This window comes from Ochotona curzoniae, unplaced genomic scaffold (genome assembly GCF_017591425.1).
Source record: "Ochotona curzoniae isolate NIBS_2020 unplaced genomic scaffold, NIBS_Ocur_1.0 scaffold_4505, whole genome shotgun sequence".
Taxonomy (NCBI): Eukaryota; Metazoa; Chordata; class Mammalia; order Lagomorpha; family Ochotonidae; genus Ochotona; species Ochotona curzoniae.
The window spans coordinates 24,544,286-24,571,299 of record NW_024467118.1 but is presented as its reverse complement, the minus strand read 5'-3'; the positions used below and the strand labels follow the sequence as shown (position 1 = coordinate 24,571,299).

At 51.4% G+C, this 27,014-nt stretch overlaps 1 protein-coding gene across 1 annotated transcript in view; it reads left to right on the top strand.

Annotated features, from left to right (window-relative positions):
* The window catches only part of APBB2 (amyloid beta precursor protein binding family B member 2), a 142,118-nt gene that overhangs the window by 84,381 nt on the left and 30,723 nt on the right, over positions 1-27,014 (top strand). The window contains exons 7-8 of the mRNA XM_040966332.1: positions 10,988-11,134; positions 12,360-12,487. Coding sequence (XP_040822266.1) covers positions 10,988-11,134; positions 12,360-12,487 — 275 coding nt within the window. The remainder of the gene's footprint in view (positions 1-10,987; positions 11,135-12,359; positions 12,488-27,014) is intronic.

The window sequence follows — 27,014 nt, the reverse complement described above, 5'->3', positions numbered from 1 at the left end:
ATTCCATTTTTCTGTGAATTTTTTTGGAACTACCTCCCTGAGTAAAGGTGGCCAGGGGGCCTGTACTTCTCAGTCCTCCTTCTTAAACAACGTGTCCTTCCTCTTTTAATGTCTTAGAGCCCAAAAGGAACCCCTTGTCAAGGCACACTGCTGAACAAATGTTTTGTGAACACTGAAATAAAAACCAGCTACAGTCAAATGATGGAAAATCGAACGGTTCCAAAGGCAGGTCCTAGCCTCTCTCCTTTGTGTTAAGCCAGGCTAGATTTTTGTGAAGGAAAAGTTCTGCCACCTGGTGGACAGTGCTGAAAATCGCACCTTTGACGAAACAGACTGATTCCTATGAAGATATGGAAGATACGGATATAGATATGGAAGTGACGTTGGATGTGACCTGGGCCTCTTCTTATAGGTGAACACCATGAGCCCTGTGGCACCCAGTTATTGATGGAGAAGGCAGTAAATGGTGGGACTGTACCCCGTTCCCGTCCTGACCTTAGTGTATAATAAATCCTGTTTGCAGTGCTTGTGACTGAGGTGGGTTTTCGAATGGCTCGGGCAATCTGATCTCTGAAGTATGTGACAGGGAGTGGGCACAGATGATTGTGTCGACCCCCTTGTCCTCGATTCCAGGTGGTTCCCACTGGCACCATCAGCAGCTGATGCTTAGAACAGGCAAAACCATTCAGGTGTTTTTTTTTTTTTTTTTAAAGATTTATTTATTTGAAAGTCAGAGTTACAAAGAGAAACAGAGAGCTTCCATCTGTTGGTTTACTGCCCCCGTGGCCTCCACAGCCAGCACTGTGTGGACCAGGCCCATCTTAGGAGCTTCTTCCAGGTTTCCCCCATGGGTTCAGGGCCAAGCACCTGCGCCGTGTCCCTCTGCTTTTCCCAGGTGCTTTGAGCAGGGAGCTGGATGGGATATGGAACAGTTAGGACTACAACCAAGGTCCATATGGAATGCCAGGAGCATCACATGTGGCAGCTTTACGTGCTGTCCTACAATGCTGGCCCCCGCCATTTGCTCTGTCCCACAGCTAGTAACCGCCAGAACTGGGACTGGAGTTCAGGTGTGTCGGATTCCCAAGCCGAGGAAGAGGTGGGGTCCCAGCCACCTGCACAGCAGAAAGCCCTAGGAGCCGAGCCCGGTCCAGGTCCCCCTACCCAGGACCTCCCGTCGCATTTATGTCTGACTGACAGCCAGTTCTCAGCTACCTGCAGATTCTCTGTGAAAGCTTGGCCCAGCTCCCTAGTGAGTCTGTTATTATAACCTGCCCCAGATAGAGAGACGGTGGGCGGGGAAGGACTGGGCACAAATCCATCCGTAAAGCTGACGAGGAGCTTTCAGAACAGAACAGGGAGTGAGTGTGAGAGTCTGAGATTCCTCTGTGAGCTTTATCTGAGCCCTCGCTTGGATCCTATTAGCATAGATTTTCGTGGAGTAATTCTATTAGGAGTTACTGGCCAGATTAGCGCTAACAGACAAACAGGAAGTGGTAGAGAACATCTTTTCTCATTGAGATTTATTTCTGGTTCGTGTAGCGAGTTCATTATCATTAGCTCGCATTTCTGTGGGGTACATGTGTATCTCAGGGTTGTTTTTTTTGTTGTTGTTGTTGTTGTTCCTATGGCTCAGCTTTTCTCTTTGTAGAAATCCTGGCGGGTCTGCCGAGCATGGAGCCGAGCTGTGTTGTTGGCTCCTGAGTTGAGCTGTGAGTGTGCCCTGATGGGGTCATGATCAGAGAATCCACGTGCTGATGGCTCGAGGATGGCATTACGGGTCAGAGTGCAGAGGCTGGACCCACGCTGCCGGGGTCCAGAGTCAGGGCTCTGCTGCTCGGCTGGGTGGTCTGAGGCAAGTGAGTCGGGTCACGTGCGTAGATGAGGACAGTCGTGGTACCCGCCTCACACGGCTGTTATAAACCCTGAGCCAATACACCTGCTACAGGACACAGGCGTCCCACACTTCCTGTCACGTGACATGCTTCCTTCCCACAGTAGCCATCATTGCTGCCCCTGCTAGAGGAGGGACTGGACACATCCTCTGTCTCCAAGGAGGAGACAACAAACGGGCAAGTTCAAGGCCTTGACTAGGCTGACCCAGGCTTTTGTGGTAGGGAGGCTGTGCTGAGGACACCACCTGGGATGCATGAGAGGGTGGCTCTTATGGCTTCCCAAAGGCACATGATGCCTGGGCTAATGAGTACACTTGACTGTGATGGGATTTAGTGATTCTGTCTCTCACTCCCCCCACCCCCTACTTTGCCATAAGTTTAAGTGCCAGGTCTTGGAAAAAGATTTCATACGTCCATCAATTTGTATTCATTTTCAGCAAGTGCTTTTAGAGCAGATGTGATAAGGATAAGGCCTGTCCGGACTTGTCCAACCTCTGGATAGCAAGCTCTCTTTTATCCCATTCTGTATGCTGTGTCACAAACTGCGCAAACTCTAAAGCTTCAAACACTCTCTTATCTTTGTGGGTTTGGGAGTTTGAAGGAAGGTTCTGTGGTGCAGTTCCCCTGTGCTCCGCGGGGGGCAGCTGGGACCTTATCATCCACTTACAAGATGACTTTTTCACCCCCATGCCTGGCTTTTGCCCCCTCCCAGCCCCCTCTCCCAACCCCAGGGTGCTCTGCTTGCAGCCTCTGGCTGCCTGGTGGCTGGTGCTGCTCAGAACAGCTGTCTCCCAGCTGGCATCTGGCTTCAGGGAGCCAAGACCAGGGCTGTTCCTAGAAATGGCACTGTGTCCCTGGCATCCTCATGTTCTGTCGGTCACATCCCAGCCTAAAGGTGAGATGGTGGGATTTTTGTCTTCCGGAATTTTCTCTAAAGTGCTGTCACGTGGGCACAGTTCCCACCTGTTCTGCCAGTGGTGACACTGGGCTGCCTTGTGGCCATGAGCCCCTACAGGCAGGCAGGGTATGGCCCAGGCCCAGGCACGAGTCATTCCCCAGGCCTCTGTTGTGTTTTGGGTGCCTCTTCCCGGGGTTCCTAAGGACTGTTGATGTGGTCTGATTTTGGTGTTTAGAACTGGGGCCTTCAGCAGGTGAAGAGCTGAGGTCAACAGTGCTGAATGCTGGAGATTTTGTTGGAAGAGGAAGCAAGAACATGGGGGGGTACATGTGCATATCCCACCCCCTACATGGGGTGCCCTGTACCACCTCTGAACGTGGCCACAAAGCCATCTCCCCAAGGGCAGGCTCAGGCCCTTGCACCAGAGCTAGGAGCCCAGACAAACCACTTTTCTTTATAAAGCTATGCAGCCTCGGGTGTTTGAATATAGTAACAAAATGGTCTAGCATAGCCAACCTCCATCCTAGTCTTGGAGAGTGCAAATTGTTAACTTTTGCAGTTGAAATTTTCTGATATGTAAGAGCTAAAGTTAAGCCACACAGGGGGAAAAAAAAAACCTAAAATGGGAAATGCCTCATAGTACCATAGTGGCTGTTTGTAAAAATACTTGCCATGCTTGCTTATGTAAGTTATATGACAAGTTTTAATCTGGCTTCTGGAAGGAAGGCAGGGGTGATGAGTAAAGGATTTTCCGGGTGTCTGTGGGATTGAGTGTTCGTTGCCTCATCCTGGAGACAAAACAAGCCTTGAAGCCGGTGTGGCAGGCTGCCTGGAGAGCTGGCATGATTGATGCTTCGCTTAACCCTGGGCAAAGTCCTGCCCCTTGTCCTTCACGAGAGAGCGTGTCTGTGCAGTGTGGTCACCAGCTCAGGCTTCTGCAGTGGCTCAGCGGGAATGGGGTGAGGCCACTGAGTTCCTTAATGCAAGCCTTCCCTCCCCTCCGTGCACCTGCCAACAGGGCCTGGTATGCTCTCAGCCTGCGGGGTCCTGGCTGGAAGAGGAAAACCCGCAGGGCCCTGCTCAAGCATCAGCTGAGCTGAAAGTGGCCATGCTTCTCCTGGAAGCCATCCTCAGGTCAGCTCCCATGACCAGGACCGCCAGCAGGCACTGGCCAGCTACCACCAACAACATTCAGGCACCCTACCTGCCACCGAGCTAGATGGGCTGGAACTCCTGCTGGGTATCCTATGTGGGTGCAGGGTCCCAAGGCTTTGGGCCATCTTCCAGTGCTTTCCCAGGCCACAAGCAGGGAGCTGGATGGGAAGTGGAACAGCCGGGACTTGAACCTACACCTGTATGGGATATAGGCACTGCAGTTGGAAGCTTTAACTTGCCCCACCACAGCACTGCCCCCTCCTCCTCGAGGGCTTCTGTCTCCTGAGGGAGTTCCCTGTGGCTCCTGTCCAGGTCTTCCCTGTAATCTCTGAGTGCCTGCTTTTGGGTGTCACCCTGAGCAGAAGGTTACCTTGGCTGGCATTTCTCTTGCCTTCATTCAAAAGCTGCAAGGTGAAGACTCACCTCACTCCTCCACCCCCCTCACCTCACCCCTCCGCCCCCTCACCTCACCCCTCCGCCCCCCTCACCTCTCCCCTCCGCCCCCCTCACCTCGCCCCTCCACCCCCTTACCTCTCCCCTCCGCCCCCCTCACCTCTCCCCTCCACCCCCCTCACCTCACCCCTCCGCCCCCTCACCTCACCCCTCCGCCCCCTCACCTCTCCCCTCCGCCCCCCTCACCTCACCCCTCCGCCCCCTCACCTCACCCCTCCGCCCCCTCACCTCACCCCTCCGCCCCCTCACCTCTCCCCTCCGCCCCCCTCACCTCTCCCCTCCGCCCCCCTCACCTCGCCCCTCCGCCCCCCTCACCTCGCCCCTCCGCCTTCCCTCATAGTTCACAGCTCAGGTTGCTTGATCGCCTTTCTGATGGCTTTGCTCTGGATGAGCCGAGCCCTCCAGAAGGAAACCTGTCAAACAGAATTGAACCGCTGGCTCTGTGCTTGGCTCTTCCCTGCGTGTTGGTGGTAGAAGCTGCTAGCCTTGGGAACGCTGAGCCCAAGGGGCCAGTGGAGGGGCTTTGTCGTGATGGGGGCGGGGGACAGTGTTGACTGTCAGAAGACCCCCCGTGACTGCCCATGTGCGCAGCTCATGGACTGAGAGGCCTTGGGCAGGCAACGCTATCCAGCGGGCCTCGTGCATCAAGGAAAGAGGCGGTGGGGAGGCAAACGTTGTCTAGTAGTTAAGATGCCCACGCCCCACATCAGGGTACTTGGGCTCAACTCCCTGCTCTGGCCTCGGACTCCAGCTTCCCGCTCATGCATTCCTACCCTTAAGACGTGAAAAGATCTAATTTAAGGCAAATTCATTATGACAGTGACTTTCTACATAAGGTTTATTTGGTTTATTTGAAAGGTAAAGAGACAGGTGTACATGGAAGCAGGCCTGTCCGCAGATCGACTCCCCAAATGGTCTCAATGGTTGGGGTCAGGCCAGGCCAGAGCCTGGAGAACCAGGAACTCTATCCAGGTCTCCCAGTTGGGCGGCAGGTTCCCAAACTTGGACCATCTCCTGCTGCCTTCCCAGGTGCATCAGCAGGAAACTGGATTGGAAGTGGAGCAGCCCGGTCTAGAAGATGCCGTCGAATTGGATGCCTGCATCATAGGGGTGGCTTGGCTCACTGCATCATAGCGCCAGCCCCACGGAGTCCTTATTCCTGTTCACTTAGGTTGACATCCCAGATTGAGCGCCTGGTGACTGGGGGTGCCTGCCAAGGAAACTCTGTAAAGAGAGACCCTGTTCACATAGGGCACATGCCCGTCTGATTAACTGCCCATCTGGGCACTTGGCATACTCACCCGTGATATGATAGCCAGGCCCCCAGAGCCCCGATGCAGCGTGTCTGTGCTGTGTGAGTGCTCCCCCTACCCTGAATTAGTGACCATGGGCAGGCTCACCCCTCCAGGGAGTCAGATGAGCCAGCAGAATGGTGATCCAGCATCCGCAGCTAGGTCCCGATCCACTGTGGCCATAATACTTCAGGCTTGAGTCATGCTTGAGCAGTGTCCTGTGAGTCAGGCCATGTCCTGGCCAGTGGGACCATAGGGTCCACAGGACAGGCCTGGCTTCCAGAAGCCTCCATTAGAACAAGCTGCTTATGGAACAGCTGCTGAGTGCAAAGGACGATGGGTTCAGCCGTGGGCTGAGCTACCTTCCACTGGGAGCGGGGTCCTGCCGTGACTTGAACGTGACTGAATGCTCGCCTCCCTCCCTTGGCGCCACGTGGATGAGGAGATTCCTCCCGCAGCACCTGCCACCGCTGGCTGTGTACAGTGTGACCTCGGGCACTTGAACTCTGCTCTCCAAACCTCTGGAGTTTCCCATGAAGGAAGCAGCAGCCCAGCACCTGCCCAGTGGGATGATGGTGAGAACATGCAGCCTTGGGGACATCTGTCGGCTACACGTGTCAGTGCTCCCTCTGCTGCTGTCCCCGCCGCGTCCTGGATCTGACTGCGCAGTACGCTCTCAGCATACGGCCATGCCGGGTCTCTGCTGGCTGGGACACATGGCCCGGGCAGCTCACACAAAGCAAAGACCGTCCGAAGATCCTGGCCGTCACCATGTCGGCTCAGGCTCCTCTGCTTGCCTCTTTGGGGGTCATCCCACAGTGGTGGGCTCCTGAGTGGACACCACGGTGGGTCTCCTCCAGGGCACACACCCGCTCCTGAGCCAACCCCAGCACTGGATCAGGAACTGACAGTCACATTGCTCCTGGGGAGTTAAGCAGTTGGTATATGTATGAGTCACCGTGGACCAGGCTCTGTGGCATGCTGTGTGGACAGAAGTGACCCAAAGAAGAGCCACCCTCCAGTAACACAGCGCCTAGTACTGGAAGGGCAGGCAGGCAAGGGGGGGTGGGTATCACAGCCTAGACTGCGGTCACACGGCAGTGCTCGGTGCCTGGCATGCCCTAAGGGCATTGTGGCATCAACTCTTAAGGAAACCAAGATCTTTGCAGAAAGCCTGTGATACTGCCAGTCTGGCTTGGAACTGGGAGAAGCTGCAATGTTCCCCTAGGGGCCGGTATGGAAGTGTTCAGCTGCCTTGGTCATGGCCTCGGTGAGGAACTCACCCCACTGGTTCCTTGTTTCCGCTAATGGAGAACTGGGACCAGCCAGCCAATGCCCTGATGCCTCTCCTCCATAGAACTCCCCGGCCACTGGAGTGGGGAGGACAAGCTTGATTGTAGTGAGCTCCGTGGCTGGTGTTACTGTGGGCCTCCTGGCCATGTCCACCCAGGGCGTTTTGAGTCTTGAAAAGCCTGTGGAACTCCGCAGCCCTTTGCTTCCTGGCTGTGATCAAAGCAGTCTGGTGTCAGGGCCAGCAGCACCCATATGGGTGCCTACTGCGTGAGTCCCCACTGCTCCACTTCTGATCCAGTTTGCTGTTAGTGCGTGTGGGAAAGTAGCAGAGGATGGCCCAAGTGCTTGGGTCCCATGAATCCACGTGGGAGACCTGGATGAAATTCCTGATTCTTGCAGTCTTGACTGTTGTGACCATTTGAGAAGTGAACCAGCAGAAGATCTCTCTCTCTCTCTCTAACTTTGCCTTATCTAAATCAGTCCGTAGATATTTGAAAAACACATGATAAGATTGTGTATTTTGAGCTTTTCCTGCATTCTAAAGTGTGTGCTGCCAGAGCAGAGGGATGGTGGTTATAACCCTGCCTGGCCACACGGGGGCAGCACCTAACAGCATGGACTTGTTCTGTGTATTTCCCCTTATACTGCTCACTGCTTTTTGGCTGCATGGAATGGCGGTAAGGTTGGTAGAATTAGAAAGTGAAACAACTGCAGGACTGCACAAGAAAAATGATTTCAATAAATCCATCATTGCATTGTAGCGCAGGCGCCCATCCTCTTGTTAACACAACAAAGGCGTGTTCTTAATAGGCTGTGGTGGGCTTAAGTGCTTTGCACTTCTTCACCCTTGCTTTTTAGTGAGTTCATTTAGATTGAAAGCCATGTGTTCTCGCACTCCACAGACAAAAAAGCAGCCAGTGCTTCCTCTTGTTAATTAGTTCTTTTGTGTATTTACAGGCTGTAGGGTTTCCTAGCAGCGGCTAGAGACAGCAGGAAACACGTCTGTGGCTCTGGTTGTAAGAGTCTGTAAGAGTGTAGAGGTTAAACTTCCACTCGGGGTGCCCACGTCCTTAGGTTCATCTCCATTCCAGCTTCCTGCTGATGCACAGCCTGGGAGGCAGCAGCTGGTGGCTACACACGTGAGAGAATCTAGCAGCATCCCAGGCCGCCTGCTGGGACCTGACATGGTCCTGGCTGTTGTGGACATGTGAGGTGCAAACCAGCCAATGTCCTCTCCTTCACTCTGCCTTTTGACTGAAATGAGAATACAAACAACAAACAGTGTGTGACCGCCCCACAGTCACGCTGGGGTCTTGGGCTTCGCTGTGCAGTAGTGGCTTCTGCGACCTTAAACCCTGTTCCCGCTTGGATCGCCATTTCCATTGCCAGAGATGGACCACCAGCAGGTTGGCTGGGTGGTCGTAGTCCCTGGTGAGAGGAACAGTTCCTGGTAGTCTGCTAAAATGGGCTCTTTGTCCCCCGGTTAGCTGTGGTGTCCATCTGTATAGCACCGTGGCCATGTGCTCATTCACTCAACACAGGCTCCCATGAGTTTGTAGATGCTACGTTCTCTGCCTGTATTATTGTAGTTCTTATTCATAAACGTTCTGTGTGTGGTGGTTGTTATCAACACTCCCGTTAATAGTTAGGGGGAAGGGGCTCCAGGCCTTGGCCAGGGTCTTGCCGAGGGTCCTAGAGTCCCCTACAGTCCACACTCCTGAGCCGTCTGTAGTCTGAACACTTCTCGATGCCACCCATTCATTCTGGAGCCTTCTTTGTGGCCCAGCCTCACTTATCACTGTCCCTCCAGTAAAATCTCAGAGGCAGTCACAGAGCGATGGAGAGGCCGGCAGCGCTGGCTGGAGCACTGGGCCCAGCACTTGGCAGCTCGTTGTACTTTCCCTGACTTCCCTGGCTGTACAATGGGTACAGCATCTGCCATCAATGAAGGATCGAGGAGAGGATTCAGTGAGCCCCTACCCTCGACTCGTGGGCAAGGCCTTGTTGGCAGTGTCCTGGGGCATGGCCCCATGGCTATTTGCTCTTGTTGAAGTCACTCGGACATGTGGCTGGAGGCTGGAGGGCGGGCAGCTTGGCCGGCTAGCAGGCTAGGCTGTGACACTTGTTCTGCTTACCAGGCCTGAGTGTGGACCCAGCGTGTGAGAGATGGGCTGCTTACAGAATTGGCCCTGGGAATCAGGGATTTTACCCTTTTTTAAAAATTTATTTATTTATTTATTTTTTTACATATATTTTGACAATCTTTACATGAATCAGGGATTTTAAAAAGCAAGGAGACTATGGGCCGGCTCACACCTGTGACCCATCTGCCACAACCCACCGGGGCCACATTGTCAAGTACAGGAGCTGAGGACCTGGCACACAGGACGGGCAGCCAGAATGACCAAGCAGAGAGTCAGCTGCCACCAGAGGCTGACCTGTGCCTGCATCGGGAGCAGGCTAGCTGCGGTGTGCTCCCCTTGTGCCAAGGTCCTAGGGGTTCTCTGGAACTTTCCCCCAGGGAAGCAGGGACTGTCGTGTCCATTCGGTTTGTGCGGGAAAGGCACCCTCGTGTGTGCCATTCGTGTGTATAACGGGGCTGGGGTGGTGAGCCCGGGCAGCACCTGTCCTGGGTAGTTGGGTCGATTTTCCCGTGAGCACACACAATTAGCAGCTCTGGAAGAAGGTGATGGGATAGTGCTGATGGTGGCAGTGGCTGGCATGTGGACAGAGCTGTCCATGTCAGTCGTGTTTGGCTTTGAACTTCACCTGGGGAAATGTTCTGAGTTGCTCTCCAAGAGCCAGTCTGTTGGCTGATCTGGCCCTCCTGTGCTGGGAGGGTGGTGGCCATGGCAAGGGACATGTGGCCAGGCAGAGACCCAGCAATGCTAACAGTGAGCAGCGAGGCAGGGGCCGTGGGCCAGGACACCCCCACATGCACTGTAGGGTACATCTCTTTATGCATCTCGCTATGGTAAGTGTAAAAAACTGTTATTAGAGGGAAAGAAGATGAAAGGATAAGAAGGAAACGAGGGCATCTGGCTCCAGTGGATGGAAACACAACAGCGTCTTGGAGCTTGCAGGTGTCTCCTGTTTGCACGCCAGATACAGGCATCTTGGGAGCCACTGCTGGTCCTGCGGACCGTGGGACCCGAGACCTGTTTGTCGCCATGGGAACACGTCCTCTCACCACCACCATTTTCCTCCTTTTCTGGGTATTGGAGGGACCTTTTGCCCCATTGTCTGAGAAGCAAGTACCAAATATCTATTTAATTTGTTTCCTTCTGGCCTTCCTTTTTTTTTAGGCACTTAACAATAACATATCTCAGAGGGTTATATTTTTTACTGGAAAAACACACACACACACACAGGAAGCAAACAAAACCCAAACCGCTAATACCGAGTAAGCGATGGGAGGTCAGGAGCATGGTGCCTGCTAGTTAGCCATACTCGTTTCCACTTAGAAGACCTGAACACATGTATGTAAGAATCCAGAAGAAGATTCTCCCTGCCTTTAAAAATATATAAGACTAATATGTTTTTATTGGAAAGGCAGAGTTACAAAGAGAGATCTCCCATCTGCTGATTCAATCCCCAAATGGCTACAATGGCCAGAACTAGGTCAGTGCAAACACAAGAGCCAGGCACCTCCTCCGGGTCTCGAATGTAGGTGCAGGGTCCCAAGGCCTTGGGCCAGCCTCTGCTGCTTTCTCAGACTGTTAGCAAGCAGCTGGATCCGAAGTGGAGCAGCTGGGACTTGGACCAGCCCCATATTATACCAGCACTGAAGGTGGGGGCTCAACGTGCTATGCCATGGCATTGGCCCTGTTCTTGCTCCCCCATCCCTTTTAAGGGAAAAAAGAAAGTTGCAGTTAAATTTAGCATCAAAGAAGATTTGTTGGCTGTGGGATGGTTGAAGGTGGCAGGGAAGTGTGGCCTAAGCCGATGTGGACATGCCGTGGGGCCAGTGAGTGACTCAGGCCCTCTGACTTGCGTTGCAGTGTTTCGCCGTGCGCTCCCTGGGGTGGGTGGAGATGGCCGAGGAGGACCTCGCACCTGGGAAGAGCAGCGTGGCCGTCAACAACTGCATCCGGCAGCTCTCCTACTGCAAGAACGACATCCGTGACACAGTTGGCATCTGGGGAGAGGTGAGTGCCGCCAGGAGCTCACCCATAGCAGGTAGGGTCACATCCCTCCGTGGCTCCAGGAACCCAGTGCTCCGTGGGGTGCACTGTGCCTGTCGTCTGTTCCCAGTGGAGGCCAGGCCCTGCAAGGAAGAATTTCTCAGGGACAAATGGCAGGCTCACTGAGTCATCAAGAATGCACGCATAAGCAGTACTCATGCAGAGCCCCCCTAAATGCATGCAGAATTGGGCAGGCCCACCTCTAAGCGGCTTTCCAGGGAGGAGCCCTGGACTCTGGGAATCTGTGTGGATGGAATGCGATTGTCTCACTCTGACACACGTGGGTAGCTCTGTTCCAGATGAGTTACACGTTCCTGGCACACACCTCTTGGCTGGCACTCTGCAGATCAACACTGCGCACTTGTTAGGGAGTTGACACCTGTGTGTTCTCACTGTTGTGCTGTGTTGAAGTGTTAGCTGAGCCAGTTTCAAAAAGGAAAGGTAACTATGTAACAGCCACTTAGAACAAGAGAAGCTGCGTCCCCCTGTGTTCTAAGATCTGTAGCATCAGCACATTGGGGGGCACCTGGGAGTGGCACCCGCCGCGGTCGCCCCACCCCATCCAGGGTGACAGTGTGAGTCCCAGAGTTTGCTGGGGGCTAGGCTGTGAGGGCCTCCACTCACATGTCCTACTCAGATAAGGTTCCAGTGGGAGGTAAGTGCCCCTGCCTCCCCACGGTAGCTCGTGTTGACCCTAAAATAGGACAGAGTTGCAGTGACTTGCAGGATGTTAGACCCCGAGCCCATGTGCTCGCCAGCTCGCCTAGGTGGGAAGCGCTGGGCAAGAGGCTATTTGCTTCTTAGGGGAGGACAGCCCTGGAGCAGGTGCCTGGTGGGGCCTGGCTGGAGGGAAGTGGAGGAGGCCGCTGCAGCAGTCTGGTGGACACAGAGTTAGTGACACAGCCTATTCTCCAGGAAGACAGACAGATTGTTTTATCTTCAGGATTCACACATGTCGGTCAATCAGAGTAACGTGAGCTGACAGCAGTCAGGAGCACACTTTAGAGAACCGCAAGACAAGACCTGGGACTGGCAAAGACTTGGGATTGTTTTTAGACGGGGAAGAATTCGGGTGCAAAGGGCAGCTGTTTCTGGAGGTTGATCCATGCCCCGAGCTGGCGCACACACGGGCGGGCGGTAAGGAGGGAGGTGTGTGTGAGGAAGACAGCATATTTCTTGTCGCACACAGGGGAAGGACATGTACCTGATCCTGGAGAATGACACGCTCAGCCTCGTGGACCCAATGGACCGGACCGTGCTGCACTCCCAGCCCATCGTGAGCATCCGCGTGTGGGGCGTGGGCCGCGACAACGGCCGGTGAGTCCCTGGCGGTCGCAGGTGCCGTGGCCTGCAGGCAGCCGCCTGCAGCTTCCCTCTGACAGGCACTCCCCCCAGCACCTCACTGCACCTGGCACCACATCAGCTCCGGGCGGCGAGGTGGAAAGTGTTGGCACACCCGTTTCTCTGCCTCGTAGACCCTGCCAGCTACCGAGCTTCCGCCTTCTCCGCCTCACCTCTTCCTGGTTTCTCTTTCCTGCCTTCCAATTCTGCCTCTTGCTTCTTGGTTCAGCCAAGTCCCTAACCCCTCTACCAGTGGGCTAGACCTCTTGTTTTCTCTTTGTGCAGTTTTGTGCCATCCAGTTGTGTCTCTGCCTTTTCACACCCACTCCTGCCAGGGTTTGTTCCCAAAGTGGGGTTGCTTGCTCTTCATGCCAAACCCTGGGTTGTGAAGTGATGGCCAGAAATTTCTGGGGTTTGGGGGTCACTACACTTTTTCTTTAAAAACAAACAAAATCGGAGCTCTACTGCACATCGGCTCCGTGCAAGGAAGTAGTGCTTGCTGTGTGTGCTGTAAATGTTTTGTGCTCCAGGCTGACCAGAAGGGAAGCCCTTCCGATGCGCAGGTCTCTGGCCCAGTAGTAAGGCAGCAGTGAGCACGGACACCCTATTTGGAGGGCTCCGTTCAATGCAGTGGATGTCTAGGTTATGGTCTACCTGTGCACATTGCCAAGGTATCAGAGGTGCTCCCAGCCCCGAGAGCGGGGCTACAAGGTGAGGTACTGCTACCCTGAAGAGGGACTCGAACTTGGCCAAAGCAGGTGCATGCAGAGAGCAGATGACAGAGGCTTGGCCCTTCGGGTGCCTGCTTCCCCGGCCAGGCCGGCTGGGTCATACTGGCTTCCATGGTCATCTTGCAGGAGGCTCTGATTTGGTTCATCTCAGCCTCTCTGTAACAACGCTGGGCATCCGTGGTGTTCCTTGTGTGCTGGTTGTCTTCTGCCTCAGCTCCAAGCCCTAAGCCAGGAAGGAGGAAATATAACTAAGTGTGTGTCAGGAGCAAGCAGTTGTACTGAAGCAGCTGTGAGGAATGGCTTGCGAGATAGAGAAAAGCTCGAGGCTAAGCCTTGCCGAGAGCACGGTGTGGCTTCGAGCATGCTGTGCAGGGATGGGAGGTGACAGCCAGGCTTTGCTTGCGGGGAAAGGAGTGCACAGATTATGCATATGCACCTGCTGCTCACTGCTTGGCAGCTGCCCACGCATGAATGGATTCCTTTTACAAGGAAGAGTCTATCAAGTGTGGTCGTTCTTAAAGTCATTTCTAAAGATGTTCAGCCTCAGTCAAAGCCCCTGGGTGCAAGATGCTTTGTCCTTTCCTGGCCCCTCATCCCCCAGTTTGTTTCCAAGGCGGGAGCCGTTTCACTTTCGTACACGCAACTCAATGGTCTCGTGTTCACACATGTGTACCTCAATGGGATTATATGTTCTTAAAGTATGTTGACTTCACTGATTGGCAGCTATGTTCTTATAAGTACACACATGTACACTTTGTGGGCTTCTGTGTTGTCACAGTACATACTTGCACACCTTGATGGGCTTGTACACTCTTAGAGTACATATGTGTGCATCTCAGCAGGCCTGTGTATTCATGTACACCTCAGCAGACTTCTGTACTAATAGTAAATGTACACCTTTGGCCTTACAGTACACACCTGTATATCCCTGTGAGCCTGTGTGCTTATAGTCAGTAAGTGTACAGTCTGATGGCCTTGTGTGTCTTACAGTACACACGTGTATGCCTTGATAGGCTTCTGTGCAGGTGGGTTGTTGCTGGGTTTCATTGACGGGGCATTTAGTCCACTCCAGCCTGTTACAATGAGGCAGCCAAACTGCTTGTCTTGGGGGAAATGATTCAAGCTCCAGTTGATGAACTCATTCAAACTCTGGGGGTCTCAGTTTCTCTCGCCTATAAAGTGGGGAACACAAAGACCACAGCGTGTATGTGTGTCCATGCGTGTGTGTCTGCGCATGTCCGTGTGCCCATGTGCGTCTGTCGGTGTGTGTTGGGGAGGTAACTGGCAGAGCCATGGGAACATAGGCAATGCGCAATCCATACTCTCTCTGAGCAGCTTAGGAGCTGGGGCTCATTAGGTGGCTCCCCCTGTAGGACAGCAGGACTAGGGGAGAAGTCAGAGCTTGGGCAGGTGGTGGGTAGCGGGGAGAGGGCTCCAGGGATAGTGTGTGTCCCCAGGGTCTGGAGGAGGGGAGCGTGTTGACACTAAGGAGTTCACTGAGAGCAAAAAAGACCCCATCGTCCCCTGCCCCCAGTGCATTAGTTCACACTGCCTTGGTTACAGTTTGGAAATGTGGGCCTGGTTACTCATGTTTAAATCAGTTGCTCAGTGTTAGCAGCTTGGTGTAATTTAGAAATATGCCCAGGGTTGCATCCTGGCAGCCAGGCCTCTGCAAGGTCACGGCCATTGAACTTCTGGAACAGGCAGTGAATAGAGTCCTTGGGTTGCCGCTCTACACCTCCCCCATTAGCCCCCTACATTTTCCTTCAGAGTCCTGCTTGTTTTTTTCCACTTTCCTTTCCTTTTGATTCTTTTTTCCCCCAGTAGCAATTTACAAGAGCAAATTCAATTTGTAAAGCTGCAAAGGAAAGGGCTTTTCACTTTGCATGAATAAAACATAAAAGTGTTTCATGTAGCTTGGGAAAACAAGCCCGTTTCCCCCGCCCCATTCTTTCTTGTAGCTTCCCTTGCTGCTGAGAAAATGCACTGTCTTGGGGGATTCCTTGATGTGGTTAAGATGAGTAAGGAAAGTGTGTAAGCCAAACTTGAAGCACACACCCATTCCCAGAATCCAGAGCAGCTCGTGAAGTCGCGGGGTGGCAGAACCCACACGGGTTAGGGATGTAGCAGTATCTTAGAGGTGGATGGTGGTTTTGATGTGTTCTAGTGCAGTTTTGATGGGGTGAGGTCACAGTGAGGGAAGGATGCACCCCCACCCCACAGAGCCCCAAGGTTGAGCTGGGAAAAACCTCCTGTTGTCTACACCCTCTCTGATGTGGGGCCACTGTGGGGCCGGGCCCCTGTATGAGCATTGTCACCTCTTTGGGACCCACATGGCCTGGCTGCTATAGCACCTGGGGTGGGGGGCACAGCTAGTGGAAGGGGTCCTCTGGATATTGCCCTTCCAATCAGGTGTGGCCTTGGGGAGCCTCCCTTGGGGCTGGTCCAGTACCCACTTGCCCTCAGTGCCCAGGGCAGGTGACCAGAGCGTCTCTCCACTCTTCCTATGTCTGTGGGTCTGCCAGAGTGGGTCAGAAGGATCCTTACTGCTCTGTTGGCAGAGCCCCTGCTGACTTTCAGCTCCTGTTCTCTGGGAGTGTATTGCAGAAAAACAGGAAGCCATCAAGCATGGTATCTTATCCATCTACCTGAAAAGTGAGAGATCGAGGGAGAGACAGAGAGAAAGATAGCTTGCATCCACTTGTTCACTCCCCAAACGGCCACAAGGGCCAGGGCTGGGCCAAGTTGAAGCCAGGAGTCAGGAACTCCCATCTGGGTCTTGCATGTGAGTATCAGGCTCCCAGGAACTGGAGTCGTCTTCTAAGAAGTATTAGTACGGAGCTGCACCAGAAGCAGAGCCATGGGGACTTGAGTTGGCACCCAGAGTGGGATACGGGCATCACCCATGCTGGCTTTACCTCTGTGCCACTAGACGCTGCCAAATGTAATATTTTAAAAAAAAATTATTTATTTTTATTGCAAAGTCAGATATATAGAGAAGATGAGAGACAGAGAGGAAGATCCTCCATCCAATGATTCATTTCCCAAGTGACTGTAACAGCCAGAGCTGTGCTGATCCGAAGCCAGGAGCCTGGAGCCTCCTCCAGGTCTCCCACATGGGTGCAGGGTCCCAGGGGTTTGGGCCGTCCTTGACTGCTTTCCCAGGCCACAAGCAGGGAGCTGGATGGGAAGCTGGGCTGCTGGGATTAGAACCAGCGCCCATATGGATTCCTGGCATGTGTAAGGTTTCCATAAGGATTCCTGGCATGAGGACGTTAGCCACTTGCCACCACGCCGGGCCCCAGATGTAATTTCTAAACAGGAAAGTCTCATAAGGGACTGATGTCTTCCCTTCGGTAGATACAGGCCTGTCTGCTGGCTGGGGAGGAACAGCAAGAGTCCTGTGTTCGTTGGCTGACAGGTGGTAGAGTCCTGTGGAGTGGGGATGGGTGTGCTAGCGGGTTTCCCACCTTGTGAAGCAGGCCTTTCCAGGAAGGCTCCATGTCTGCGCCATGCAGGATCACCCAGGTGAGATGCTCGCAGACTGTCCCTGGGTGATGGGGAGAGCTTCTCCTGGCAGGAGTGAGCCCTGGGTCCTGCAGGCAGCCCCAGTCCTGCCTGCCCTTGGGAGAAACACACCTGCAAGAAGCCCACTACTCTGGTTGCCAGCTCATTAATTCAGATGAAGGGCTGTTTTTGTTTATTAAGAAACATGTGCATTGCTTCAGGTAAGTAACTGTATTTTATAAACCCATTGGGTCTGGTGTAATGAAGATAAAATTTCTTCCTAATCAACAGCAGCCAGTAGCAGCTTTTGTACACAAATGCTTTTAAAAGATTTTTTTTTAAGATGTATGTATCTGTTTGAAAGGCAGAACTATAGAGAGAAATGATAAGAATCTTCCATCTGTTTATGCACTCCACGAATGTTTTGGCCAGGCTGAAGGCAGGAGCACAGGAACGCCATCAGGATCTCCCACAGAGATAGTAGGGTCCCAAGTACCTAGGCCGTTGTCATCCGCTGCCTACCTGGGCACCTTAGCCGAAAGCTGGATCAGAGCAGAGCTACTGAGACTCACAGGTGGCACCTTAGCCCACTGTGCCACCAGGTACAGAACACTACCATTTGAGTTAAATGCTTACCCTGTGATGTTGCTCATGCCAACAGTTTGTAGAGCAAGCCATCTCCTCCCAGAAGGTATCTAATATATCTCTATTCTGGTTTTTCATATTTTTAAACTTTATTTATTCTCTTTGTGGTGGGGAGCAGGGGGAATGATAGAGAAAACTCAGAGTCCAAAACTTAATTCCTGCATTCTAAACTCCAACCTAGGCACCCACCCCACTGAGAGCTGCAAGTGTCCCAAGCAGCTGCATCAAACACCCTTCTTTTCTGGGTTTGTGAACATCCTCTGTAACATCTTTGTATGTGGTTAGCCATTATCTTGGACTGGATTGCTGTCTCGGCTTAAGCTCTCGGTAAAGTTAATCTGAAGGATGTTTTGGTGGACTGGGTTGAGCATGTGCTTCATGTTGGGTTCTTCTGGGATGTTCCCGACTGATGTTTTCCACCATGGCTGTGATTTCAAGTTGGTCTTCTGCCCTACCTGCTGTTTTTTACTTCCTCCTAGTGCAATATATATATATATATATTTTTAATTTCTTCTGGAAACACTGCTGGATTTGAGCCTAGAGGTTGGGAGTCCTGTGTACTATAAGGGCTGATTATTGAACATATGCAAAACTTTTAAAAAGGCAATTTACTAACCAGTGTGCTTCAGTCTAATTATGTAAGCATAAGGGAGACGAAGGGCGGAAGAATGAGCTTTGTGATGCACCAGGAGTAGCCTGGAGGTGGTTCGGCATGTGCAGACAGGAAGCTTCTGTTATCTCTGGCAAGGGCTAACAAGATGGGCTGAGTAACCTTGGGCCAGCCATGTGGACAGGCATCCATTAGATGCTGTGGGCACCTGCTAGGCAGCGACAGGCAACCAGGGTCTGGCACTGGCATGGTGCCCTGAGGGTTCTGGCTGCCTCATGAAGAAAATCAGAGATCCTGCTATGTTCCCAAGGCTGGAATTTGACCCATGAACTAAGAATTCTTCTTCTTTTATAAAAGTTTTGTGCTTTCCCCCCGCCCCCCCCCCCCCCCCCCCCGGCAGACAGAGAGAGGCCTTCTGCCTACTGATTCATTTCCTGAATGGCTGCAGCAGCCCCAGCTGGGATGACCCCAGAGGTGGCAGAAATTCAAGTGCTTGAGCCATTAGCCTCTGCTTTCCTGGGCGCATGATCATGGCGCTGGATTGGAAGCAGAGTAGCCAGGACTCACACTGGCTTAATCCTCTGCAACACAATTGGTCTTTATGTTTTTGAAGGTTCTTGAAAGAACATGAGAGGGTTAGCACTGTTCACCGTGTTGTAGGCCACGACCTGTAACGCCAGCATTCCACATGGATGCCAGTTTGAATCCCCACTCCTGCACTGCAGTCCAGCTCCCTGCTAATGTGTCTGATAAAGCAGCAAAAGATGGCCCAAGTATTTGGTCCCCCACAAACACACAGGAGACCAGGAAGTAACTTCAAGCACTTGGCTTAGGCCTGGGCCAGCCCCAGCTATGATAGCCATCTGGGGAGTGAACCAGTGGATAGAAGATCTTCTCTGTCTCTCCTCTCTAACTACCTTTCAAATAAATAAGTGTAAGAAACAATCATTAAAGAAATAGAAGTAGATTGGAGCTGGTGCAGTGGCTTGGTAGCTAAATCCTCACCTTGCATGTGCCAGCATCCCTTGTGGACACCTGTTCATGTCCTGGCTGCTCCACTTCTCATCCAGCTTCCTGCTTGTGGCCTGGGAAAGTCAGTTGAGAATGAGCCAAAGCCTTGGGACCCTACACCTGCATGGGGAATCCAGAGGAGGCTCCTGGCTCCTAACTTTGGATTGGCTCAGCTCTAGCCATTGTGGCCTCTTGGGGAATGAATCAGTAGACAGCAAATCTTTCTACTTCTTTCTCTCTGTAAATCTACCTTTCCAATGAAAATAAATAATTTTTTTTTAAAAAAAGAGACTTGTTCATTGATTTGAAATGCAGAGTTCCAGAGAGAACAGGAGAGATGGAAAGATCTTCCACCCCCAAATGTCCACAGCAGTGCAGGCTATGCCAGGTTGAAACTGGGAGTCAGGAGCTCCATTCTCCCATGTGAGTGGCAGGGTTGTAAGCCCTTGGACCATGCTCAGCTGCCATCCCAGCCTCATTAGCTGGGAGGCAGAGCAGCTAGAACTCAGACCAGCACCTGGCACTCACTGAGGTTGCTGGGGTGGCTGGTTGTACCACGGTGCTTGCCTGACGGAAGGCTTTTGAGGGCCAGAGCGTGACTGTTCTCTGTATGGCTCCATCACCCTGCAGATGACATGGCAGCACTCACACCAGGGACCCTGCTCGTGGCAATTGGTTAAATGGTCAACGACGAAGGGTGCTGCTGTTGCAGATGGCTGAGATTGTAAGACAGTGGCCCTCTTAATTTCAGAATTAATCCAAAATTTGGCCCCTAGTTTGGCCTGACCACTGCTGCTTTTCCCTTAGCTGGGATCTCCAAATGCCAAGACATAGTATCCCGGTGGTGGCAGGCAGCAGCAGAGTCTCTGAGCCAGACTGTCATGAAAGATTGATGACACCCCAGATCTGCTGATGAAACTTTAATTTCGGGCATGTGCCGTCTGGCCTTCGGCAACAGTGCTCAGGGCCAGGGCCGTAATTCTCTCACTCCACTGCTCTGTTCTCTTTGCCTTTTTCTTAAAGACCCAGGAGGAGCGGAGACATTGGGGTTCACACAGCTGCTTTGCTAGCCTGTACCAGGCTCGGGTCTCCCCTCTCTGGGAGTGGGGGAAGCCTGCCATGCTTCCCTCACCCTAGGAGAACCTTTCAGGAAAGACATCCCCAAGCAAGGGTCCACAGCAGGTCTCCTCGGGCCAATGTGTGAGGGCATGTTCTAACAGACCATCCAGGAAGGTCTGTCCCACGGGTGAGCAGATGAACACAGCTGTTTCCTCTGAGAGATAGGTCATGGCTCAGTGTGCAGCTCCGAGTTTGTCAGAAGCGTGTTCTGCCACAGCAGCCAGTGAGGCGTGGGGGCTTGAGGCTGCTGTGGCTGCAGAGAGCAAGGACTCCGGATGACACTCCCAGCGCGGCTTCCATCTGAGTCCCACACCACAGGAGAACGTGCCCTTCAAGGTGCCACAGGAGGGAGACTGGCCGTCTGTGGCTACAGAGCTTCTCTCTGTATCAGCTCTAGAAGTACCGTGAGCTCCTTCAAACACGTGGACCTCTCCACTGGGTGTGGAAGATTCAGATGAGGGCCCTCTTTCCTGGCCTTTGCCTGGCCTGGCTGTGGCTCTTGGAGCTATCCGGGAAGGGAACTAGCATCTTAGGGGGGATTGAAGGGAAGGAGGTGGCATTTGGTCTAGTGGTAGAAATGTTGGCTGGAGCATCCACATCATGTCACAGTGACTAAGTTAGAATTGATGCTCTATTCATGATTACAGCTTCCTTCTCATACGCATTCTGGGAGGCAAGACGTGATGGCTCAAATCAGTAGGTCCCTGTCCCCCATATGGAAGACCTGAACTGAGTTCCTGGCTCCCAGCTTCAACCCCCTGGCCATTAGGTAAACCAGTAGGTGTTTGTTTCTCTTTGTTTCCCACCTTTCTCCTCCTTCCCTAGCCCCTTCTAAAACAAATAACAGAATTTTGACAATCTCTAGAGTCAGTATTTACTGATCAGTTCAGACTACATCTGTGACTTTCTGCCTAAATTAAAGAATCATGGTATCCCAGAAACCACCTGGGCCCTGATGGTATTTGCTCACCAGATTCTTTTTCTCCACCCTGGGAATTGTCTTAGATGAGCAGTGGTGACTGAAAGCATTATTTCTAATGGATGATGTGAAATTTCTTCATATATTTCCCCTTCAAAATTTGCCCAAAGGAAATGTTGTGATTTATCTCCCTATAGTTTCCAGCTTAAGAGTCACTTTGTCTTTTTTATTGACATAAAAGAAGCCATTGAAGATATTTATTAAGAAAGATAAAACCTAAATACTATCCACTAAATTAAGTCAAAGGTTGAAAAATGGGAGAAAACCATTTTTTAAATAAAAGGTCATATTTAAGTATCTGTACTCTTTAAACAAAGGCACTTCTTTAGAAGAATAAGATGGGTGTGTATGTTAGGTCTTCCAACCTTGGGTCACTTGGAATGTCGACCTTGTTCAACATCCTCTGGGGTATTTGAACCTCGACATGAGCTCCTACGTACTCATGTGAGCCACTGCTATTGTCATTGTCTCGTGGACTGCAGAGGAAATTGGGGGACCAGAGGCCCAAGAGGTGATAGGAATTACTCAACATCCCACAGCCAGGGTGCCAGCCCCAAATCTCTTCCCTAAATCAGTACTCCTGCCAGTGCCAGCCCTTGGATGCATGCAAATCTTCCACTCTGGTGAGTTTGAATTTACAATTCACTGTCTGAAGGCACCATTCCTTTTCTGACCCCCACGTATCAGAACATCTCCCTGGATCTGTGCCTAAGATAACAGTCATGCCAACTATCGGTGTATGCTGTTGGAGCCCTGCTCCGTTCTAGCTGTAGCTGGCCTCAAGCTCACAGGGTCCCACCGCCGTGAGACCAGTGGCTTAGCACCAGCTGCAAGCAACAGAAAATGACCTGGGCGGTCCTGAGCAGAGGACCAACTGGCACAGGGACAGCCAAACCTTGGCAGTGGACCAGGGCTGAACCGGCAACATCAGGATGCAGTTTTGTCTTTAAACTCTCTTCTTGGCTTCCTTCTTGTCTCTGCTTCTTGTTTCCTACATTAGTTAGAAGAGGGCCATGTGGCTTTCTTTTCCCAAGGGTACATATGAATATAAAAGTGTGTACAGTATCTCAATTCCAAATTCCTGAGCGGAGCCACTCTTTCCCCCAGCATTGGACAGGTGTCTACCTGTTCTGTCTACCCTCCACATGAGACTCTGGGACAGGGCCAGCAAGGGCCCTTGTTGCCATATGGGCTGGAGTGGGGTAATGCCTGCCAGCAAAAGGTGTCAGAATGGACCAGCCAGTGCTGTGTATTCTAGAGCTCATTTCAAGACTTGAGGAAGGCCAGCCAATCATCATGGGAATGCCAGCCGCCACCTGGCTAGGCAGCTGTGCTGCTGTATCTGCTTCTGTTCATTTCATATTTTTCTTGTCATCTGCAAAACTGTCTTAAAAGACAGGTTTTTTAATGTGCCTTTTACAGATAAGAAGGAACCTAAAAGAGAATTGTACATTGATGTGACATTTTACAGATCCACTGCAATGATTTAGAATATTAGAATGATTAGAATATTAGAATATTAGAATGATTAGAATATTTCCTAATCAGAAGTTATGGTTTAGTGGTTAGGAGCCTTTGAGGAAAGCGATATGGGAAAACTTCCAGGTAATGCGTATGAGGCATCACCGGGAGTAAAATAACTAAGTGATCCCAGGCAGTTAAAAGGACTAATTTGGTCCAATCCCTACTCGTTGTCAATAAAGAATTTTCCTTGAGGTAAGCAATTTAGCTCTCTTGTGGGAAGTTCCTTCAACTTCTAAGTTGGTTCACAGATGGAAATTACTGATTTTGTCTTCTGAATGATTCAGAAGCCTTTAAATATACATTTTCTATTCAATTAATGAATCATGAGTTCATTGAATTTATCCCCGCTGCAGTCAGAGTCGTCCAAGTGGACTTTGAGCTGTGAGCATTTGAGCAGTTGCTGCACTGCAGTGGGTCGATCCTTATACAGCACTCCTCTCACCGTAGCTAGCTCAAAGTGGGATTGCTTCCTGTTAAAAGTGCTTGCCACCTTACTGTGTTCCTAAGGAGAAGATGTAAAGCTTACTGGGTGCGTGCAGAATCCCCTCTTTTTCTCAGAAAGAGAATTCTAGATGCATGGGAAAAGCAGAATCTGTGATTGCGCCACTCCTGGGCTCCATCTCGGAGTTTCCGCTGCATTGTTCTACCCAGGGCCCAAGAAGCTCTCTTACTGGTTCCCCAGGATTGTGCCTTCCCTGTGGAACCTGCTGGGGAAGCTGCTACTATACACATTTTCTTTCTTACAAGGGGGAAGTATGGAGTTAGCATTGGAGTATAGTGAGTATGGCTACTGTTTGTTACGTTGGCATTCCTTATGGATGCTGGTTCATGTCCTGGATCCTCTACTTCCAGTCCAGCTCCCTACTGTTGGCCTGGGAAAAGCAGTGGAAGATGACCTAAGTGCTTGGACCCCTCCTACCCACGTGGAAGACATGAAAGAAGCTCCTGGCTCCAGGCTTTAGCTTAGCCCAGTACTGGCTATTGTAGCCACCTGTGGAGTAAAACAGCAGATGAAAGATCTCAGTCTCTCTCTCTCTCTCTCTCTCTCTGTCTCTTTCTTCCCATTTGTAACTTTCAAAATAAATAAATCTTTAAAAAGGGGGATTTATAATAACACAGAGAAAGATTTATCATTATAATGATGAAGAATAAAATTTAGAATCCCTTTAAGACCCCAGGAGAAGGGCTAGAATATCACCATTTTAGTAAAAAGTTTTGAAGGTTTTTTTTTTCTTGAAAAGGACCCATGAAGTTATCTTAAGGGTTTGATCGCATCATATACAGGTCAGCCCTTGTTAATTGATTCATATAGCTGACTAACATATATTAAAGGAGGAGAGAATTGGCAAAGAGTTTTAGAGGTTAGGTCATCTCTAAAGTGTCAAACACATATGGGCACATCGTCTCTGACTATATGAACCTCACACATGAACTTTGTGTGTAATATTGGGTGAGCTCAGTGGAGCATTTAGGCAGATGAAAATTCAAGTGGATCTTGGTTTGCCTGTTAAGTGATCAGCTTGTCATGTGTGGTGGAGAATGAAACAGGTTCCACTTAGCGGTGTCATCACGTAGAGAGCTCACTTGTTCTCCTTGAGCCTGTTTTCATCAATAAAGAAGGATGTTAACAAGAGCTAGTTTAATAGAGCTAATGGGTTGTTACAATGACATGACAGGCATTAGAAATGCTCTTAAGATACAAAATGCCATGTAAACATTAGTAATTTGTGGCTATATACGGCTAACAGAGCACACTGGTGGTTCACATTGACAGAGTGACTAAAAGGCTATTCTACTGGGTCAGGAGTCCACAAGCTCTGCAAAAGCTCTGCATCATGGGTCAGCCTGTCTGTGCCCTAACTGTCCAACGATGCCATGGTCAGGCAGCTGCCATCATGGACAACTAAGGGATCAGCCTGTCTGTGCTCTAACTGTCCAACATTGCCATGGTCAGGCAGCTGCCATCATGGACAACTAAGGGATCAGCCTGTGCCCTAACTGTCCAACATTGCCGTGGTCAGGCAGCTGCCATCATGGACAACTAAGGGATCAGCCTGTCTGTGCTCTAACTGTCCAACATTGCCATGGTCAGGCAGCTGCCATCATGGACAACTAAGGGATCAGCCTGTCTGTGCCCTAACTGTCCAACATTGCCATGGTCAGGCAGCTGCCATCATGGACAACTAAGGGATCAGCCTGTCTGTGCTCTAACTGTCCAACATTGCCATGGTCAGGCAGCTGCCATCATGGACAAGAAAGGGATCCACAGGTGCAGCCTGGCCGTGCACCAGAAGTGATCCAAACAACACTGCCCTTTGCAGTTAGGGACTCCCTGCTGAGTGTGGAAACAAAACAGGTACTAGCCCTTGTCACTGTAAGGGTTCCACCCCACATGCACCTGTCAGCATCCTCACCCGCCCTCGGGGTTGCCAGGTTCTGCGCCTTTGTGTTTCAGCATTCTGTACATGCAGGTGATAGCTCATGGTGGGTGAAATTGGCACTCAGCCTCGTCAGTACTGGACATCATTCACGTGCTTGTGGAAACTCTCTTCTTTGGTAAAACTGTTTAAATGTTTCTGCCCACTTAAGAAATTGAGTTATTTTCTTATGACTATGGGCTTTATTCCTAAGTGCCCTGAACTATAAACAGTGTGAATACCCACTGACTGGTCAGCTGTGCTGCATCCAGAATTCTCCACCTTAGAGAAATAACGAGTGATGCGCTCAGCAGGTGCACCAGTGAAAGTGGGATGATGTAGAAAGCTGCCTACTGTGTGATTCCGTGCGCTGTACCGACATTCTAGAAAAGAACAGAACAGAGGACAGAAGCCAGGCTGCAGCTGGTGAAGGAAGACAATCTGTTTTTTTAAGAACTCCTCTTGGCTTTACTCTTCCAGTCCTTATCCTCTTACCCTTGCCCCTGTCTTCTCAGCCATGGGTTTAGTTTCCATGGGACCTATGGCTCCCAGATGCTTTGCCAGATGGAACTATGGACATTGCCAGACAGGGCCCTCAGTTTTCATTCCTGGGCTAGGTTGGGGACAGCCTGGCTCTCTCTTCACCCTTAGGCCTGCAATGCCCCTGCCCTTACCCCATGATCTGTTTTCCAGAGAGCAAGCCAGGGGCCTGGCAGACATGGTCTTGCCAGGACCTACAGTTATGGAGGTTAGTGCCCTGTGCCAACCCCTCTCCACCTGGCAGGTGGACATGTGGGAGCTGCTGAGTGGGGGAGGTGTAAGGCAGTGTAGTCCACTGAGTGCCAGGGAGTTGCCTGCAATCCCTTGGTCTAGTGGGAGGTTTCATCTGCTGAATATTGCACAAAGAAAATGAGCTCTGGACATGCCTGGAGCTTGGAAACTTTCCATTTACAAAGATTTCTACTGTACACATGTATTATAAATAGCCTCTGCCTTTTACAGGGCAGGACAGGCAAACCCCAGGCCACGGGCTGGGAAGATGTCTTGTCTTTTGTTGGCAGTGGTAGTGGTAGAGCTGAGTTGGAGATGCTGTGGTCAAATCTGCAGATGTTTGTGCAGTGAAGGGGTCACTTCCTGATGTGACTACAGGCACAGCTGGACCTTACTAGTCCTGTAGGGCACTAGTAAGGTGATGGGCTCTCTTTTGCAAACACACATCACTGATTTCTGCAAGTGCAGTCACTGGAAAACAGCTGGAGACAGAATTCCTGGTCCACAGCTCCCTTCTCTTTTCGTTGTCTGTGTTTTTTGCAGATCCGTACTTGAATTCTTTTTCTGCTATTGCTTTGTCCTTCCCGTCATGATTTCTATCATTTGCATCCAGATTCTTGCTGTTCTTATTAGAATTTTTTAATAAGAATTTTGACCTGGAAGGTCCTGCCCAGACAGCAGCCTTGATAAGCCCCAGACCTTGCGTTTAAATGCAAGAGCTTGAAAGGCAGGGACGAGGGCAAAACTTTGCCAAAACATCTGACCACCTCTGTTGGTCATTGTTAGGGCCCTTTGTGACCCAAGACCTGTGTGCTCCTGGCCAGCAGTTGCGAGTACAGATGTGTGCCACTGGGCTGTGAACACACTGAGTTTCTGATGTGCTCAGTGTTCACAAATGGCTGAGGCATGGCTACTTCAAGGAGTTCAGAGCACAAAAAGAACCATACTCTTTCTTGGTCCCGGGTCTTTGGCTGGCAGCAAGTTTCCTGAAGTACAGGCCACGGGACACTGCTTCCAAGGCCTGTGGCCAGTGCAGGAAGAGTGCCCCAAAGCCCTGGGACCGTGTCCTCGAGTGTTCACAGTGACCATCTGCAGGATGGTTGAGGAGCCTGTGACACGGGTGGGCCTTGATTCTTCCCGTGATGATGAAGTGAGTGACAGGTGCTGAGAGCACTTGGAACTTTCCCTC